Source organism: Rana temporaria, chromosome 2 (genome assembly GCF_905171775.1).
Source record: "Rana temporaria chromosome 2, aRanTem1.1, whole genome shotgun sequence".
Taxonomy (NCBI): Eukaryota; Metazoa; Chordata; class Amphibia; order Anura; family Ranidae; genus Rana; species Rana temporaria.
This window is the reverse complement of record NC_053490.1, coordinates 509,742,185-509,761,633: the sequence shown is the minus strand read 5'-3', so window position 1 is coordinate 509,761,633 and position 19,449 is coordinate 509,742,185. Positions and strand designations below refer to the sequence as shown.

Below are 19,449 nucleotides of genomic sequence, written 5' to 3'. Positions count from 1 at the left end.
GAGGGAGAGACTTATGGTTGACTCTGGGCCTGCCGAGATCATAATACATCACGGCGCTACCGCAAGCTTGTCTCTGGTTTTGGAGTTTACTGCTGAAGTGCCTCTGTTTGTTTTGATAGATGCGAGTGCAATGTGTGAAGGCTACTTGTGCCGTTGTTAATAAATTGTTTTGATATATTTCACTATTGGAGCCATTTTTTTTTTACATGTGGAGCAATTTGATTTACTGGAACACTGGTGGAATTGTCAAATACCTTTGGAGACTTTATTAAGCTGTATTGCCGAGCATGCGAGTGCAAGGCATGTCCTATTGGTAAGCGCAATTCCTTAGGGTGTGGAGTCACTGAGCACTTATGGTGTGGTGGAAGGTCTCAAGCAAGATTTTTTAAGAAGATTGAGTGGACACTGAGTTTAATCTCTTGATATGTAACCACTTATGGACTTGGCTTGAGTGGTTATCACTTACTGGTTTTTGACCACCGGATGAACGTTATGAATATTTATTTAACATTAATTATTTTAGTTTCTACACAATATATGAATATGAACATATATGTTTTTTTAGTATATGTGCGATATACTCTTCATAGGGCGATTTATTCATATACTAATTTACAGTTACTAGTTACTTCACTGAATATAGCGCTACTATTTTGTTCACTCAGAATTATTACACATCACTATTTAATTTAAAGCAGCAGCTTTAGGTGTTTAGTTTGTTCTTGGGCGCAGTGGGGTGTGAAAAGGTAGAAGGGCGAGTATATTTTCCTTTTTTCACCATTAATAAAAAAAATAAAAAGCCATTTTTTTTTGCAGGTAAAACAAAAATAGATTTATAAAACATTTTTTTTATTTTTTTTTATTTTTTTAAAGGTGAACTTATCCTTTAACCCACATCACCCCAATCACCAAAGACCCCACACTGGCCAATGGGAGGAGAAAAGCTGGAACGGCACATCAGTAACACCCACTCAACACTGATTGCCGTTAAGCAGACATGCCGCCTGTCAAAACGAATGCACACAAATTTTCCTAAATGAACAGAAGCCGACAGTAAACCAGATGCTTTGCGTTACAGGTCTTTGCAGTCCAGATTACATTGCAGTAGGGCCGAAACAACTAATCGATTAATCGTCAACTAATCGATTATGAAATTAATCGATTACAATTTTCATAAATCGATTAAATCGGCCAGTAACATAATGGGGTTAAAAAAAAACTAAAATTAGCCCTTTATAGTACAAAAAAGCAAATCGCTACTGTAAATATTACTTTCACTGTCCCACAGTAAAAAAAAAACCCTTACAGTAGCGATTTGCTCTTTTTGCACTTTTTTTTAACCCCATTATGATACTAAACATCTCAGGCCTGGGTTCACACCTCTGTTTTTTGCAGAAACACACTACAGTACACTTACATGTTTTCCTATGGGACACGTTCACATCCATGATTTTTTTTCAGCTGCTGCGTATTTGGAAAGGGCAAGAACTTTTTAAATGCAAAACGGTGCCATTTTGTTTTTTTTTGGGTTCAATATACTTCAATGAAGAAGCAGCAGAAAAGCATGGAATGAGTTTTTGCTGCAATTTGTGATCTGCCCAACAAAAAATTAAAATGCTATTTTTTTTTTTTTTTTAATGCCATTATCCGATTAATCGAAAATTTATGAAAATAATCGTTAGTTGCAGCGGCAATGCAGCCCTACATTGCAGACATTAGTTTGAGCCTTCCTTATATAATTCCCACAGTTGATAATTCAGCACACATTTATTTAATGCAACAGGAAGCACAGCAAGTCAGTTGCAATGATTGAGAAACAACACTGCCTTCACACAGAGAACACCACAAGTTATAGTATACAGGCAAGCTGCTTTTCCTAGGATTCAGTGTGCAAAGGGGGTAGGCACTAAAGTAATTCTAATTAAGATACAACTGTCTATATGGAAGAGTTGTATGCACCACATAGGGCACAACAGCAAGCACCACCTCCCGAAGCCCAGGGGCCACGTCCAAGACAAGCGAGTCTTGTGGGGGGATTTAGCATTTGCAGACAGTAAGTGAGCCTACTGTAATACTCATCAATAAAAATTCAGAGGCACACAGTAGAGAAGGGAAGAGAAGAAAATTAAAAAGTGGTTGTAAAGTCAGATGATTTGTTTTACCTTACTGCACGCAGCCCCCCTAAATACTTACCTGAACCAGATCTTTAAACAGCAATTAGCACGTTTAGCTGGGCGAGGCTCTCGTGCTTGTCATTCACTGCTGTCAATCAGAGCCATTGGTGAGGAAGCAGGGGGTGGACCTGAGCTTGCATGGACACACAGAGCAGGGCTCAGGAGTGAGCAAGTATGAGTGTCAACAACAGCAAGCAGCTTGCTATGGGGGCACTAAGAGGGGAGGGGCCAGGAGCACCGGCGGGGGACCAGAGAAGGCGGATTGGGCTATGTGCGAAACAATCGCACATTGCAGGCACGTATAACATTATGAACCATTCAAATCACTTTAAAGTGGAAGCTTTGCTTAGCTGCACAGTTTTCCACTCTGCACCAGAGGGAGAGAGAATAAAAAAAAACAGGAGAGTTCTAAATGAGTAAAAAGAAGGTTTCAGAAAAGGTGTGGCCAAGCTTGATAATTAAAAATAAAAACAAACAATCAAGACTATCTTTGTATCTGCTAACTGATTTACCAGTTTTCAATAACGGTAACTACAGCCTACTCATTATTTTTATCATGCGTTTAGTTTGAAGTGCCCAGGTTTGGGACTGGTTTACTTTCAGCAATAAAAGAAAAAACATGGCAAAGGAATACAGTTAGGTTACCTGAAATATATAGCTGTGGTGTACGCAAATTCTGCCATATCATAGTGCTCTTTTTCAAACTCACTCTTGCCAATAGCCCTATGCTCTTCTGATTCCTAGTGTAAAAGTAAAAAACAGGAGATATTTAACCAATGGAAATAAGAGAGAGATAGTGGACAGAGGATTGTTGTCTTGGTATGACGCAGACATTGCAAGCTCACTAGATTTCTAGCAGGATTAAAAAAAAAGGTATTTTTCTTTACCGTAAGCATTTAACTGAAATCATGGAACACTTGTATGTACTGTAGAGATGCACTAAATACTAGGGTTGTCCCGATACCACTTTTTTAGGACCGAGTACAAGTACCGATACTTTTTTTCAAGTAGTCGCCGATACCAAATACCGATACTTTTTTTAAATGTGTCCACAGATGCAGCCATGTCTCCCCCACAGATGCAGCCATGTCTCCCCCACAGATGCAGCCATGTCTCCCCCACAGATGCAGCCATGTCTCCCCCACAGATGCAGCCATGTCTCCCCCACAGATGCAGCCATGTCTCCCCCACAGATGCAGCCATGTCTCCCCCACAGATGCAGCCATGTCTCCCCCACAGATGCAGCCATGTCTCCCCCACAGATGCAGCCATCGTCTGCCCCCCATGCAGCCATCGTCTGCCCCCATGCAGCCATCGTCTGCCCCCATGCAGCCATCGTCTGCCCCCATGCAGCCATGTTCCACTTACCTGCATCCCCGCTGCCGCCGACTGTGTAATACGCCGGGAACGTTACAGCTTTGAATCGCTGTAATGATTGGCACCGCGCTGCGTATAGACACTCCCCCTTGCTCGTGATTGGACAGTTCACCCGAGCAAGGGGGAGTGTCTATGCGCAAATCATTACAGCGATTCAAAGCTGTAATGTTCCCGCCCGTATTACACAGTCGGCGGTAGCGGGGATGCGGCGTAACGGCGGCGGATCGCGGCTTCGGTCGGCAAGTATTCTATTTGTGTATCGGGGCGGGTATCGTCGTCTGAGTACCGCCGAAAAAACTCGGCACCCCTAAAGTTGCCCCGAATCCTGTGGAAAGTTTTTTTTGTAATTACAGTTTTGGTGTCTTGCGCGGCGTCGATCGGCGGCCTCGTCGGGTCCGGCGTCCGTCTGCGGCTTTGGGTGTCCTCTTCGTCGGGTCCGGCGTCCATCTGTGGCTTCGGGTGTCCTCTTCGTCCTCCCCGCGCCGAGTTTGAATACTGCGCCGACATAAACAGAGCGCAGTACACTCGTGTATTGTCGGCAATGCTCGGCAACTCTCGCGCTGACGTCTTGTACGTCCAGGACGTGAGCGCGGAAGGAGCCGAGACTGCTCGACTATACCCGAGTGTACTGCGCTCGGTATATGTCGGCGCAGTATTCAAAACTCGGCGCGGGAAAGCGGGTATCGGCGTATACCGCGCAGCCACGATTTTGAAATCAGGGCAAAAAAGTGCACGGTATACGCCGATAAATACGGTAAGCTCTACGAAGAAGGGTCATCCCATTCCTCTCCTACTAAATTGTATTGTAACTGTACTGTCTGCCTTCAATTTGTAAAACGCTGAGCTAACAGTTGGACTATATAAATCCTGTAAAATAATAATTCGACTCAGCCAGCCACTTTAATATTGATACTTTTTCACAATGTTGGATCAAGCTTGAGTGAGGAGCAAAGAAAAAAAAAAAAAAAAAAGCAGCTCTTACCCTATCACATAATTCACACACTTGCAATTTAACCTCTTCAGACAATTTTCGGTGATCTTTTGCCATTTTAATTAAAAAAAAGGCATCTATTGGGGAAGAAAAAAAAAAAAAAAAGTGTTGATATTTATTTATTTTCAAATAAATGAAAACAATGTTGTTGACCTGTAACCTAGATCTAAACAAAAACAATATAGGACAGACCGTTCTCACAAATGGCAGTGCAAAATTAGCCATAACAGAATGGCCACGAAGCATAATAATATGTATCCTATGCATTAAAGTGGTTGTAAAGCCTAAACAGGTTTAGCTACAAGCATCCCTCTGCTTTACTTACCTGTGCCCTCAATCGATCCAGTGCAATGCGCGTCTGTGGCTCCTCTCTGCTCTTACTTCCGGGTCTCCCGGGCTTTGCAGGGGCACCCAGAGCCATTGGCTCCCAGTGCTCTCAATCAAAGCCAGTGACAAAGGGAGCGGGGCCCGAGTTCCTCTGTCTGTCAATGACCGCAGCAGCAGGGCTCGGGTGCAAGCACGCACGGGTGCCCCATGTAAATCGGCTTCCCATGGGGGCACTGGACAGAGGGTAAACACCTTCCTTGCATGTTATATACACATTGACCAGGTGGGGTTCATTCCTGGCCACCAGGCGTCTGACCAGACCAGAAGAATAATAGACATTATCTCAGCTATTCGATCAAATTGGGATGGGAAAGGGCCCAAGACAAGCTATGTTGCTTTCTTTAGATATTCGGAAGGCCTTCGATTCCATATCATGGGACTACCTTTTCTATGTCTTATCACAATATAAATTTTTTGTCAACTCTAAAAGCCCTGTACAGTTCCCCTACGGCTACTCGTCCACTCTCTTTCCAATCCAACGGGCGACTCGCCCATTGTCACCCTTATTATTTGTACTGGCCATAGAACCGTTCGCCATCAAAATCCACGAGTGTACAGATATAAAAGGGAATAGAATGTGGGGATAGAGAACACAAAGCCACATTTTTCGGACGATATCTTATTGATGATCTCCGTGCCCATCACCACCCTCCCGAATCTCCAAGTTAAATTACAGCCCTGGCCTTTCAATTAATCAGGAAAAATCCAGAGCGTTGAACATCTCCCTACCAGATCGGATCGTTGAAACCCTCAAATCCTCTTACAAGTTTGCATGGGAACCCGTGGCCCTTCCCTATTTAGGTATTAATCTAACTTCCTCAATACATTCCCTGTACTCCCTAAATTATCCTGCACTCTACAAACGCTTAGCGGCAGACTTGACTAGTTGGCAGATACATCCTCCATCGTGGTCCGGCAGACTATACTCTATAAAGATGAATATCCTTCCTAGAATTCTCTACCTTTTTCGTATGTTGCCTATTGCCTTGGTCAAAACTGACTTATTGAGTTTACTCCAGTTTCTCTGGGGAGACAAGAGGCCTAGGGTGAACCGGCGCACACTTTTTAGCCCAAAGATGAAGTGGGAGTCCCTGATCTGCTCAAATATTTTTATGCTGCTCAACTGTCCCAGCTTATCCGGTTCCACTCCTCCCAGCCTCCTCCGTTATGGATGCATATAGAATCGCAGTCATGCCCATCCAAATTGATATCACATATTTTATGGTTACCAGCTCGGGACCGACCCCTATTTAATGCCCCTCCCTTTCATTAATTTTCTGGGATAGATTATCTAAACCTCATTCATTCAAATCTCTGCAGGGCCCATTGGCTCCGTTGCTGCGAAACAAGGAATTCACCACAGGCCTCACCCCTCATGCTTTAAACTGGTGGACAAAAAAAAGGGCTCCTGCGCATTGCAGACATTTTTTATCATAACGGCATGTTCACCAAACAGATCTTAATAGAAAAATATCAGATGCCAGACCCCGAAAATTACCGGTTTGTTCAATTGAAACATTACCTGCACACATTGTCTCGTAAAAGCGACCTGACCTGACATGACGCCCATGGAATACTTACGTCATAAATAGGATAAAATTAGGGGCCATATTTCTGAATTGTACACCATCTTGACGCATTCTTTGGTTAAACTAGCTTACATGGTCAAGTGGGAGCAAGATCTCCAAGAACACCATGAATTAGAAAAATGGCACTTGATTGCCCAAGCGGCTTCCAAATCTCTTATTAACACCTCTATTGTAGAGGCAAACTATAAGGTCCTAAGGTGGTACATGGTGCCAACCAGGCTAGCCACATATATTCCAGGAGCTTCTCCAAAATGCTTCAGAGGTTGTGAACAAGATGGAACGGCTTACCACATATGGTGGCAATGTCCCATGGTGCGTAGATTTTGGATAAGGGTGTACAACTTTATTTATACCCTTACCAAGGTCAACCTCACTAAATCCCCTAAACAAGCCCTGTTGGGGCTAAAAGTTGATGCAGCCTCAAAAAAACCAGGAGGAGGCTTCTTACTTTTATATTCACCTCTGCCAGAATAACTATAGCCAGGAATTGGAGGTCGGCTGCAATCCCATTTGACCAGTTTAAGCATAAGCTCTCATGATGAATGAAAGGTTCTCAGCAGTCCTGAATGACAAATTAGGGGTCTTCGAAAAAGTTTGGAGCCCGTGGATTAGTTACTTGACCGGTGATCCCCGTACGGCTCCGAGTTAAGGAGCCTTTGAGTGGCAGGAATCGGAGCTTAGGGTCTTCCCCCCCTCCCACCTCTTTTCCTCTCAACTTTGTATTCTCTTGGTTTTATAAGGAGTTTGACAAGTACTATCTGAGTTCCAAGACAGAGTTACCCAGTGTTATTGTTGATATAAACAAATGTCAGGTACTCTGCAATTGCTACAATGTCTGTATAGTTCACTTTGGTTATTTCTGATGGGAAAATGCTGACAAAAACATTGAAATGACAGTCAAAACAAAAAGGGATAACTATCCTTATAATTTGTTAGCATGCCCTAATTGTATTACCAATAACCCCTAATGTATTGGAAATGCTAAGGTAATTGTATTGCTGTTTTGTACTGGTTATTCGGATCTTTATTGTTTACAAAATCAATAAAAAACGATTGTAAAGAAAAGGGTAAAAAAACAAACAAAAAAACCCATATCAAACCAATTTTAACAAAAAGATCACCTACAAACCACGTACACTATATAGTTCATTTTAAAACAAATAGTCACTTACACTCTGTAAAGAAGGTCTGTAGGACTCGATTACGAACTTTTTCCTGGGATTTTGGCTGGGATTTTATCTTCTTATACAAAGTTTCTTCTCCCGTGGACTCAATCCATAACATGGCATCGGTTACATAAGAATTCTTTACTTTATATTTTCCCTAAAAGAAAAAAAAAAATAATATACAGATGTCAGTCGATTCAGCTCTACATTTCAGGCAAGAGTGAGCATATATGCTGGTTTATAGGAAGCTACAGCATTAAAAACCTATTTTTAAAAAAAATGAGAAGAGGGAGTCTTAGGACAGCCGAGGCTCTCGTGTACATCGCTGGATCGAGAGGGGGTGCTGCAAGAGTAGCTCTACACAGGCTTTTTACCTTAATGCATAGAATGCATGAAGAACCTCTTTAAAGCGGATCTCCCGCGGCCGACCCCCTTTTTTTTTTGCCATTATATTTTTGAAAGCATATCAAATGAGTAACTCCCTTCTCTGCCGTTTCTAATCATCCGCACAGTGATTCCTTCTGGAATAATAACTTTTTGTCAAGAAAGCAGTTTCCATTTTGCTTGTGGCCATGAAGCCGACAAGCACTTACTTCCTTGTTTTGGTGAATGCTGAACTCCCAGCATTCACTGCCTCTCGTTCCTGCACATGCTCAGTTCCGTGGCCGCCATCTTGCTACACCCCATACTCCTGCACAGTAATGATAGTGAGAAGGGGACAAGCGGACATATTGTTACACCCACCAGAGTTTTAGACTCCAGTTATTTTAAACACAAAACGGATACTGTATTTAAGCATATAAGCTCCGTTTTGTGTTGAAAATAACTGTGAAATCTAAAACTCCGGTAGGTGTGACAAGATGTCCGCTCACCCCTTCTCGCTCTTTAATTACTGTGCAGGAGTGTGGGGTGTAGAAAGATGGCGGCGAGGCTCCGCAAAGACTCCTGGGAGCAATGAGAAAAGCTCCCAGGAAGGATATGACGTACAACCCGAAGAAAACCCGTAGAATACCCACATACGAGGGGACAGGAAGCCGAGTGGCAGATGCTGTAATCAAAGGTACTGTCACAGAAAAAAAAAAAAAAAGGTCAGTTTTGTACTGCATTAGACTATGCTATTTGATTAAACAAATGTTTAAAATAGGGTGGAGCTCCGCTTTCACAGCATCCAATTACTGCCTGTGCTGATCCAACTCCTCAGCTCTTCACCTCTCTCCATAAGAACGAAGGGGAATACTATAGAGCAGGGGTGTCAAACTTGCGGCCCTCCAGCTGTTGCTGAACTACAAGTCCCATCATGCCTCTGCCTGTGGGATTCATGCTTGTAACAGTCAGCCTTGCAATGCCTCATGGGACTTGTAGTCCTGCAACAGATGGAGGGCCGCCAGTTTGATACCTGTGCTATAGAGTAACAGCCGAGGGTATCCATATCACATCCAATATGGCAGCATCGGTCTCAAGGCTTTTGGAGGGTTTTACAAGTACAGAATATGCATAAAATTATTTAAAATGTAATCTTTTCAGAAGATTTTTTTTTTTTTTTAAATGGTCTCTAAAGAATAACTTATGAAGGAAATCTGTGGATTCAAATTGCTGAGAAACTTTCGCTGATGGCTTCAGTTTGAAGCATGCGACAAGTGAACTTAGTATTTTTTCCCTGAGGCATCGATTCAGAAACGTCTGAAGCTGGAGGTTAACCATGAAACACAGGCATCTTCAATTTTCAGAATTTAGAAACAGCAGCCAGTTATTTTACTTAACAGTTTTTCCATTTTCTACCTCTTGGCATTCCTGGCTCTGGGAGATCTGATCATTTACAAACTGCCAGCCGACTCTTAACACCATCCAGTTTTAGCACTTTTAACCACTTAAGAACCGCCTAACGCCGATATACGTCGGCAGAATGGCACGGCTGGGCCCAGGCACGTACATGTACGTCGCCTTTAAGAGCCCAGCTGTGGGTCACGCGACCCGGTCCGAAACTCCGCGGGAGCCCGCAGACCCCAATTGCCGCCAGTGTCCTGCGATCGGTCACAGGAGATGAAGAACGGGGAGAGGTGAGTGTAAACGCACCTTCTCCGTTCTTCACAGTGGCAGTGTCACTGATCGTCTGTTCCCTGATATAGGGAAAGACGATTAATGACGTCACATGTCTAGCCCCGCCCCCCTACAGTTAGAAACACATATGAGGTCACACCTAACCACTAGGGGGCGCTGTAGGGGTTAACTCCCAAACTGCAATTGTCATCTTCACAGTAATCAGTGCATTTTTATAGCACTTTTTGCTGTGAAAATGACAATGGTCCCAAAAATAAGTCAAAATTGTCCAATGTGTCCGCCATGATGTCACAGTCATCGCCGCCATTAGTAGTAAGAATTTTTTTTACCAAAAGTAGGTCGAAGAATACATATCGGCCTAAACTGAGGGGAAATTTTTTTTTTAGATATTTTTGGGGGATATTTATTATAGCAAAAAGTAAAACATTGATTTGTTTTCCAAAATTGTCGCTCTATTTTTGCTTATAGCGCAAAAAATAAAAACACAGAGGTGATCAAATACCACCAAAAGAAAGCTCTATTTGTGGGGGGGGGGGAAAAGGATGCCAATTTTGGGAGCTACGTCGCACGACCGCGCAATTGTCAGTTAAAGCGACGCAGTGCCGAATCGCAAAAAGGAGCCAGGTCCTTAACCTGCATATTGGTCCGGGTCTTAAGCGGTTAATGCCCTGCCCAAGTGTTAAGGCCAGTACCCACGATCAGATATTCCGAAGGGGATTGTGTAACGGCAGGCTGTTTTTCAGATAATCCGACCATTTGTACGCTCCATCGGACAATTAACGTTGGGATTTTACGCCAACAAACGTGGGATCGCATGCTTTAAAATTGGCCGCCAACAAAAGTGTGTTGTCGGATTATCCGATCATGTGTACACAAGTCGGTCACACGAGTCCATAGTACAAACACGCATGTTCGGAAGCAATGCTCACAATAACACATTAGCAGAAGTTGCCCAAAGGGTGGTGCTAAAGAGCTGAAAAACCATGTCGTTTCGTGTTTTTTTGGGTCGACAATTCTTTGCCGTTTGTATGCAAGACAAGTTCATGGCCAACGCTTTGTTCGCAGAAAGTCCGATCGTGTGTACGATGCTTTAGAATGACTGACGGCAGCTTGGCAAAAAGGGGGTCTGGATTTTCTGAAATGTCATCCTTTGTGCAGATAACATGCTTCAGAATGATGATGTATAAGCTGTGAAATCCATGTAGCAATCACTGTAGCGGTTATAAATTACAGCTGGCCACTTTTGGAGGTGCATGAACAGTCTGATCGAGATCTCGTGATCTCTTTACCCGAGTCTCTTCTAAACAGAAAAGCCCAAGCTACACGAGCCTTCCTGAGTGACACAATGAGGAGGAAAGAGCAGCTGGGAGCATTCAGAGCTCTAGGAGAGTGCGCATGTCCCTCGAAATGGTCAGCTAGCTACGGTTTACCATCTGCATGCTGCCAAGGGTAAACTGCCATTGATTATTCCAAAGATGGAGATGCGAGGGCCCGAATCATGGGATGTGATGGACAGTTACATACTTGTAATTTTAACTTGTTTGTGAGGATTTTAAAGATAAAAAAGTGCTTTCTAAAAGGTAATGCACAAAGATTCAAGATTGACATCAGATTCAAAATGACATCACATGCATTGGACTAGTGAATACGAATATCTACCGAAAATACTCGAGTATAAGCCGACCGAGTATAAGCCTAGGCACCTAATTTTACCACAAAAAAAATGGGAAAACTTATTGACTCTAGTATAAGCCTAGGGTGTCCATCTGCATGCCTCACTGTGCCCATGCCTAGACTGACGTTTAACATGGGAGTCTATGGAAGGGGTGCACGGCTTTGAAATAGAGGAGAAATGGGGCTACATGTGTGCCAAGTTCCGGGGCCAGGGGACCTACGACCGGCCGGTACCGGGTCCCCAAAGTCACCAGAGAAATGACCGTTTAACATGGAAGTCTATGGAAGGGGTGCACGGGTTTGAAAAATCGGTGCTCCCTGGTCGTAGGTCCCCTGGAAAACAATCTTTGCACATTTGTAGAGGAAGAGTGGGGCTACATTTGTGCTGGGGACCAGCATCGTCCGGCACTGAGTCCCCAAAGTCCAGGCGCAAAAAGGTGACTCGAGTATAAGCCGAGGGGGGCATTTTCAGCACAAAAAAAAAAATGTGCTGACAAACTCGGCTTATACTCAAGTATATATGGTAAATTCTGTAAATAACCAATATCTTTTAGTAGCAAAGTGCTAGTAGAGTGTTAGTATTGGCATATGGATTGAGCCATCAAGCAACATGTTTTTACCGGGCCAATTATTTGTTATCCAAAACGCACTCACTGAGAGGTGTCACAAGCTACCTTAGACATAGGACTGTAATGCAACTGGACCGAAAGGGATGTCAAGGGGCAACTTTACTTTAACAGGGACAATAGAAATTAGATCTTTCTTCCGCCTTTCCATTGTGAAGATGAGATACAACATGGAGCCGCGTTATTAACAGGCAACAATATGGAGCAAGAAGGAAGCTATCTCAGTGTTATACATCTTGATGTGTTCGGAGTTCTTTATTATAGTTCAGTCTAGACAGTGCAAGAAAGAAAAGATATTGAGGCTGCCCAAAAATTTGGGATCCCGATTGTAACCATTGTCCTAGATGTGTGGGAAGGTAGTTACAAGCAGATGGATAGGAAAGGATGTCTTGAATCTTTTTTTTTTTCTTATTTTATGTCATTTTTAATGGCTTTTTTTGTCCGAAGGACTTGTGTACACACGGTCGGAAAATCTGACAGACTGTTTGCAAAAAACTTTAAGGCCCTGTACACACGGTCGGACAAAACTGATGAGAATGGTCCGACGGACCGTTTTCATCGGTTCACCGTTGAAGTGGCCTGATGGTCTGATGTGTGTACACACCATCAGTTCAAAATCCGATCGGGTCAGAACGTGGTGACGTAAAACACACGACGTGCTGAAAAAAACGAAGTTCAATGCTTCAAAGCATGCGTCGACTTGATTCTGAGCATGCGCGGGTTTTGAATCGATGCTTTTCTGTACTAATCATCGGTTTGGTCCGATGGGGCAGCGGTCCATCGGTTCGGTTTTAAAGCATGTTTAGACATTTTGGACCAAAGGAAACCAGACAGATGGCCTATACACACGGTCGGTTTGGTCCGATGAAAATTAACTTTGGTTCATTCTCATCGGACCAAACCGACCGTGTGTACGGGGCCTAAAGCCTGCTGTCCAACATTTGTCCACGGAAAATCTGACAACAATTGTCCAATGGAGCGTACCAACGATCAGATTTTCCGCCAACAGCCTGTTATCACACAATTCCCGTTGGAAAATCCGATCTTGTGTACAAGGCTTTAGAATCTATAGCAGGGGTCTCCAAACTTTCTAAACAATGGGCCAGTTTATGGTCCTTCAGACTTTAGGGGGCCAGACTAGGGCAATTGGGAGCAGAAAGTGTCCAGTGGAAGTAAATACCATATCTTTAGTGACAGTGGGAGGACTACTGCCCCATCGTTCGTGTCAATGGAAAGAATTGATGGTGTCAGTAGGAGGAATAGTGCCCCATTGGTGTCAGCAACATGAATTGTGCCCCATTGGAGTTGGATGGAATAGTGCTTCAAGGGCCGCATTAAGGCAAGCAAAGGGCCGCAGTTTGGAGACCCCTGATCTACAGCATCAAATGCTTTCTTTTTTTCCACAGCCGGAAAGCTCTGCATACAGCTACTCAGACATGAATGGCTATGTGTGGCTATAGTGCTTGCATACAGCAAGTGAATGTATACCCCCGCTTTGTAAAACAAGCCCATTCAAAATATGAATGAAAGGCAAAACATTTGTTTATATACACACACACACACACACACACTATAATACCAAGAGTATTGGGACGCCTGCCTTTACACACACACACAAACTTTAATGGCATCCCAGTCTTAGTCCGTAGGGTTCAAACCGAGACCTGGGAAAGAGTTCATAGGCGTGCGTGTGTGTGTGTGTGTGTGTGATTATTTTATTTATATATAATATATATATCTCATAACAAAACTTCTGTTCCCAGTTGCAAAGGAGACTAAGCCCCCTTTCACACTTGTGCGACTTCAAAGTCACATGATTTTACCACGATTTCAATGATTGCCTGTGTAAGTGGCATCAAAAAAATAGGACCAAAGTAGTGCAGGGACTACTTTGAAGTAGGCACGACTGCCAGTATGAATGGTAGTCATTGAAAATCATGGAGAATGACTTGTCATACGATTTTGCAGTCAAAAATCGTGGGACAAGTCGTATAAGTGTGAAAGGGGACTAAGGGTACATTCAAACTACAGTTTTCAGGTGTTTTAGCAGTTTAAATGGCCTTTTAAAAAGCACCTAAAAACTGCCTCCCATTCTGTGCAATGAGTGCTTTAACACTGGGGCGGTGTGCTTTCAGGACGTTGGGAAAAGTCCTGCAAGCAGCATCTTTGGAGCGGCTTGGGAGCTCTGTAAATGGCCAAAAGGCCCAGGCCCATTGAAATGAATGGGCAGGGCTTCCAGAGCGCCTTAAAATCTATTTGAAAGTGCCACAAAAACAGGACTTTCCTCCTTTTTTAAGGTTACGCGACCTTAAAAAATCCACTCTGCTAGCGCTAGAAGAGCACTGCAAAACCGACCGGCGCTTCAGCGACGCTGCAGTGCGAAAGTGGTCTTAGAGAGGTGGCGATGGAGAAGCAGCAGTACAATGATGAGCTATAAATATGGGGGGGGGGGGTGTTTCAGCACATGTTTTGGCCATTGGAGGACAGGCAGGTTCTCCCAGCACAGCCAGAAAACATACCATGCAGCAATGGATGTGCTTTTATGCCTAGCATGGCAAGTTTGAAGTAGGCAACTAGGGGGACTGGCAGGGACACCAGGGATTTCACACAAAGGAAGCAATACAAAGAGAAGCTCCTTCAGAAAAAAAAAAAAATCAGCAGCTACAAATACTGTAGCTGCTGACTTTTAATATTAGGACACTTACCTGTCCACAAATCCAGCAGTGTCCTCACCAAAGCCAAATACTGAATCGGCTTTCGGGGGCTGCCGCCAGCCACCATCGCAGCTAAGGGAAACCAGCCTTGCAGCCTTACAGCCGGTTCCCTACTGCGCGATGTGCTTTGTGAATGGCGTAAGGGCGAGGGGGGACCGAAAATCCGGCAGAGTTCCCACGGCGAGCTCAGCCAAAGTGGGAGCGGGCACCTGTCAAACCCAGGTACCCGCTCCCCCCCTCCCAGAAAGGTGCTAAATGTGGCATCGGAGGAGGAGGCGGCAAACAAGCAGAGCTCTGCCTCAAATAAATAGTGTACATTTGAATGAAAGATCTCCAGTATTCTGCAAGCATATGGCATTCCTCCAAATACGCTTTGTTCTGAAATACGATCCATGACGACTTTCAATTCCTGCCAAGAATGATTCAGGCGCCCAGTCTAACAGCTTTCTGATACACACCCACTCAGATGTGAGAATCCAAACACAAAAGCAGGGAGGAGCGGAAGCAGACTATTCATATACATAGAAGCCTGACACAACACACTCCTGACCAACGGCCCATGTACTAGTTCTAAGGCAGACACTTGCCCCCGCTCAGGGCCAGTGAAGCAGTTTCCTTCTAAAAACAATCTCAGAGGGGTGTGAAGTTTTACATCAGAAGTCTCTGAAATGCAGTATAAACCACCCAATGTGAGGATCTGCAGTCCTGTACAGGAACTTGTAGCGTCTTACACTGCGCAATCAATTGAAGATATGCAACTCCTTTATGTATCTGACCAAAAAAAAAGGGGGAAAAATTTTCAGGCTGTGGTGAAGTCACAGGACTGGCCAGAAGACTTAAAAAAAATATATAATATATTATAATTTATGCTGAAGCAGACAGCTGTTAAAAGAAAAAAAATACCAGGCAGTCTGCCAAGTATCACAACATTCCTCAGCTGTGGAACCAACTATAAACATTGTAACGTTTTGTCCTTTAAATCAAAAGGAATGAACTTTGGTGTGTAAATGAGGGATGTTTCACCACTTAAAGCGGAGGTTCACCCAAAAATCAACTTTCTGCCATTAGATCCAGCATACTGCTGACATCGGCAGTATGCTGTTTTTTTTTTTGTACTTATCGTTTTATCAGCCGTTGTTATCCGGCTCCAAGCGGGGATTTCTGCGGGGAATAGGCGTTCCTAAGCCAAGCGGATTTGATTGACGGGCTGCTAAAGCGCGTCACGCCTTCCGAAAATACTCAGTGATACTAGGGTGTTTACGGCGCCTGCCGTGTAGAGCTGACTGCGCAGGCGCCGTAAACACTCGAGTGTCACTTTGGGTATTTTCGGAAGGCGTGACGCGCTTTAGCAGCCCATCAATCAACTCCGCTTGGCTTCGGAACGCCTATTCCCCGAAGGAATCCCCGCTCGGAGCCGGATAACAACGGCTGATAAAACGATAAGTACAAAAAAAAAAAAAAATCACAGCATACTGCAGGTGTCAGCAGTATGCTGGATCTAATGGCAGAAAGTTGATTTTTGGGTGAACCTCCGCTTTAAAGACTAAACTTTTTTCTGACATTTGTTGGTTTCAAGTTAAAGTGGAGTTCCACCCAGGAAAATAAAAATTATACTCACCGGAAAAACCTGTTGCTATGCGGAAGTCTGTAATCTGCCTCTTCCGTAACCGCGGTCTATCTTCTTCTGCATCCTCTTCTAGTTAATGGGGCGAGCCGCTTTCTGGAAACCGGGTGTAATCCCAGAGAGCAGCCGCCCATTCACAAGTCGCAGTAGGAAACAGGCAGTGAAGCCGTAAGGTGGATGGTGGCGCGGGACCTGCACCGATCGAGGAAACGACATCGGGGGGGGGGGGGGGGGGGCATCAGCGTGGGCGAGTAGGACAGGCAAGTGTCCTTATTAAAAGCGGCTGACTTTTTAAAAAAAATCTTTTTCGGGTGGAATCGCGCTTTAAAATCATTATTTTTTGCTAGAAAGTTACTTAGAACCCCCAAACATATATACACACACACATACACAGTGGGGATCTAAAGTTTGGGCACCCCAGGTAAAAATTTGTATTAATGTGCATAACGAAGCCAAAGAATAAAAAAGGGAAAAATCTCCAAAAGGCGTCAAATTACAGATTAGACATTCTTATAATATGTAAAAAAATAAGTTAGATTTTATTTCCATCATTTACACTTTCAAGATTACAGAAAACAAAAAAAAATGGCGTCGCCAAAAGTTAAATGCTTTAGTAAACAAACCAGATGCATACACTTAGGCTATTTCAATATGAAACTTTCTAACCAATTAACCACTTACTAGCTGCCGAACCTACAAAAATGTTCTGGCTGCAAGTTGTTATAATAGGCTCATGGCACCGATAAGCTTGGTGCTTTGTTGAATAAATGTGATCTGTACGTCTCTGCAGCCAATCACTGTTAATTTCGTGAGAAGACATGTTTTCCCTGCCCCAATCTGTGCTTGATGGTGAAGCATTGGAGGGCAGAAGAGACATTGGAGGTCGAATGGACCCCGATGTCTCTATACACCTGCTCAAAAGGGATCACATAGGAGGCTTTTTCCCCCATAAAATTGAGTTTGATAAATAGCTGTGCCAATATCGTTGACAAGAAAAAAATAAAAAAGATTGCACATCCACCATTTTATTCTCCAGGGTCTCCGATTTCAGAAATTATATGTTTGGGGGTCGTAAATTTTCTAGCAATAAAATGCTGATTTTAATGCGTAGTATTAAGAATTGCCCTGGACAGTAAGTAGTTAAACACATTGGTATACTACACCGACATATATTACAAAAATGCTGCTGGACTAGTCACTCTGACCTTTGTGAGAAGTCAAAAAACAAACACACACACACACACACACACAAACACACACACACCTATAATTCTGTATTTGACACCTACACTGAGAGATCACTGATCTGTACTCTGGAAACAGCAAAAGTGCACCCAGATGGAAGGGTCAAAGACTCCTCAGGCACAGTGTACCTGGATGAAATGATTTGCATACCACAATACCATAGATGTAAGGCCAGTGTCACATCATGCACAAACTGATCTGATTTTCATTACTATTTTATTCCTGAGAATTTGGTTGTCGGTTATAAATATGTCCTATCAGATTGATTCCGGCTTTGTCAAGTGCTACTGCTATTCATTTAGGTTACCCACACAAAAGTATAGGCAAATTCAATTGCTTAAAGACCGAAGTGTTTTTTATCTTAATACATTCCATAAATTAAGTTAAAATAGTGTGTGTTGCACACTATTACCTAACAGAGCTCAATTACCTAACAGAGCTCCTCTTCTCCAGTGATGTCCACGATCCCCTCAGCCATCCAGTACATGCCTCCTGATTGGCTCAGACAGAGCAGCAGTGCCACTGGCTCCCACAGCTGTCAAAGTCAGTCAGCCAATCAGGGGAGAGAGGGGATGGGGGCCAGGCCCAGCTGTTTATAATACACAATGCTTTAGCAATGCAAAAGTCATTTAGTTAAAAGCGGAGTTCCGCCGAAAAAAATATTAAAGAAGTAAGCAGCTACAAATACTGCAGCTGCTGACTTTTAATATATGGACATTGCCTGTCCTGGGCACCCACGATGTTGGCACCCGAATCCGATCTGTCGCTCGGGTGGAGGCACCACCACCTTTGGTAAGGCAATCCAAGAAATGAAGCCCTGTGGCTTCACTTCCTGGTTCCCTACTGCGCATTGGGCGCGAGTCACGCTGCGCGATCCCTGCTGTCTCCCGGGACCTGTGTGTCTCCCAGAAGACAGCGAGGGAGAAGGCGCCGGAAGTGGCGTAGGTCACCACAGTGATCTATGCCTGGAAGTGGGAGAAAATACTTGGATTGCACAGGTATCTGTTCCCTCCTCCCCTGAAAGGTGCCAAAATTACACCGAAGGGGGGTAGGATTCCAAAAAGCGGAAGTTCAATTTTAGGGGGGAACTCCGCTTTAAAGAACCATAATGATGTAAAAAAATTAAATTGAATTGAAGGTTTTTAAGACATACGAGTAGCGATTGTGATTAAAAAGAACCATTCCCCATCATCTGCACGCATGAAAACCTTTCATATTCATCTCTTTCATCAGTCTACTTGAGCATGTGTATTTCAATGTACATTTGTTCACAATCAGCAAATACTGATGACGAATGATGAAGGATGGGTAGATGAATGATAATTAATGATGATAGACGGATGAACGTATGAATAATAAATGGATGTATAATGAATGGATAATAATGGATGATGAGTGGTAATAGGTGGTTAATTTACAAAAACTTGATATTGCAAAATCTGGCACCGCTCTGCATCGAAACCAGCTTCCTGGTTTTTTTTTTTGGTCAAAGGTTATTTGAACAAGCTGCAGTTAGAAGCCGATTGGCTACCATGCACAGCTACACCAGATTTTGCACTCTCCCGTTTTGAAAATCAACCCCCAAGTATTCTCTAGTAAACTGACCATCTTGTCATGAGGTCTGATAAATGGAAATCATTAGGAAAGGAGGTTGGCGGAAACAAAACCATTCCCCTTGAGCAATTATTTCTGTTGGGGTTCTTTTAATACTGCTGTCCATCCAAACATTTTCATATGATTAAGATTTGTTTAGAGTGCCAACCACACCAATAAATGAAATTTCTATACGCTTCAACATTGGGCCCCTTTCACGCGATCGGCCGG

The 19,449-nt window shown here is 43.6% G+C and overlaps 1 protein-coding gene across 1 annotated transcript in view; it reads right to left on the bottom strand.

The window, feature by feature from the left end:
* Positions 1-19,449, bottom strand: part of TTC3 (tetratricopeptide repeat domain 3) — a 181,810-nt gene that overhangs the window by 110,610 nt on the left and 51,751 nt on the right. Inside the window, exons 8-10 of the mRNA XM_040338963.1 lie at positions 7,691-7,841; positions 4,534-4,619; positions 2,820-2,914 (exon numbers count right to left, since the gene is read on the bottom strand). Of these exons, the coding sequence (XP_040194897.1) occupies positions 2,820-2,914; positions 4,534-4,619; positions 7,691-7,841 (332 nt within the window). The remainder of the gene's footprint in view (positions 1-2,819; positions 2,915-4,533; positions 4,620-7,690; positions 7,842-19,449) is intronic.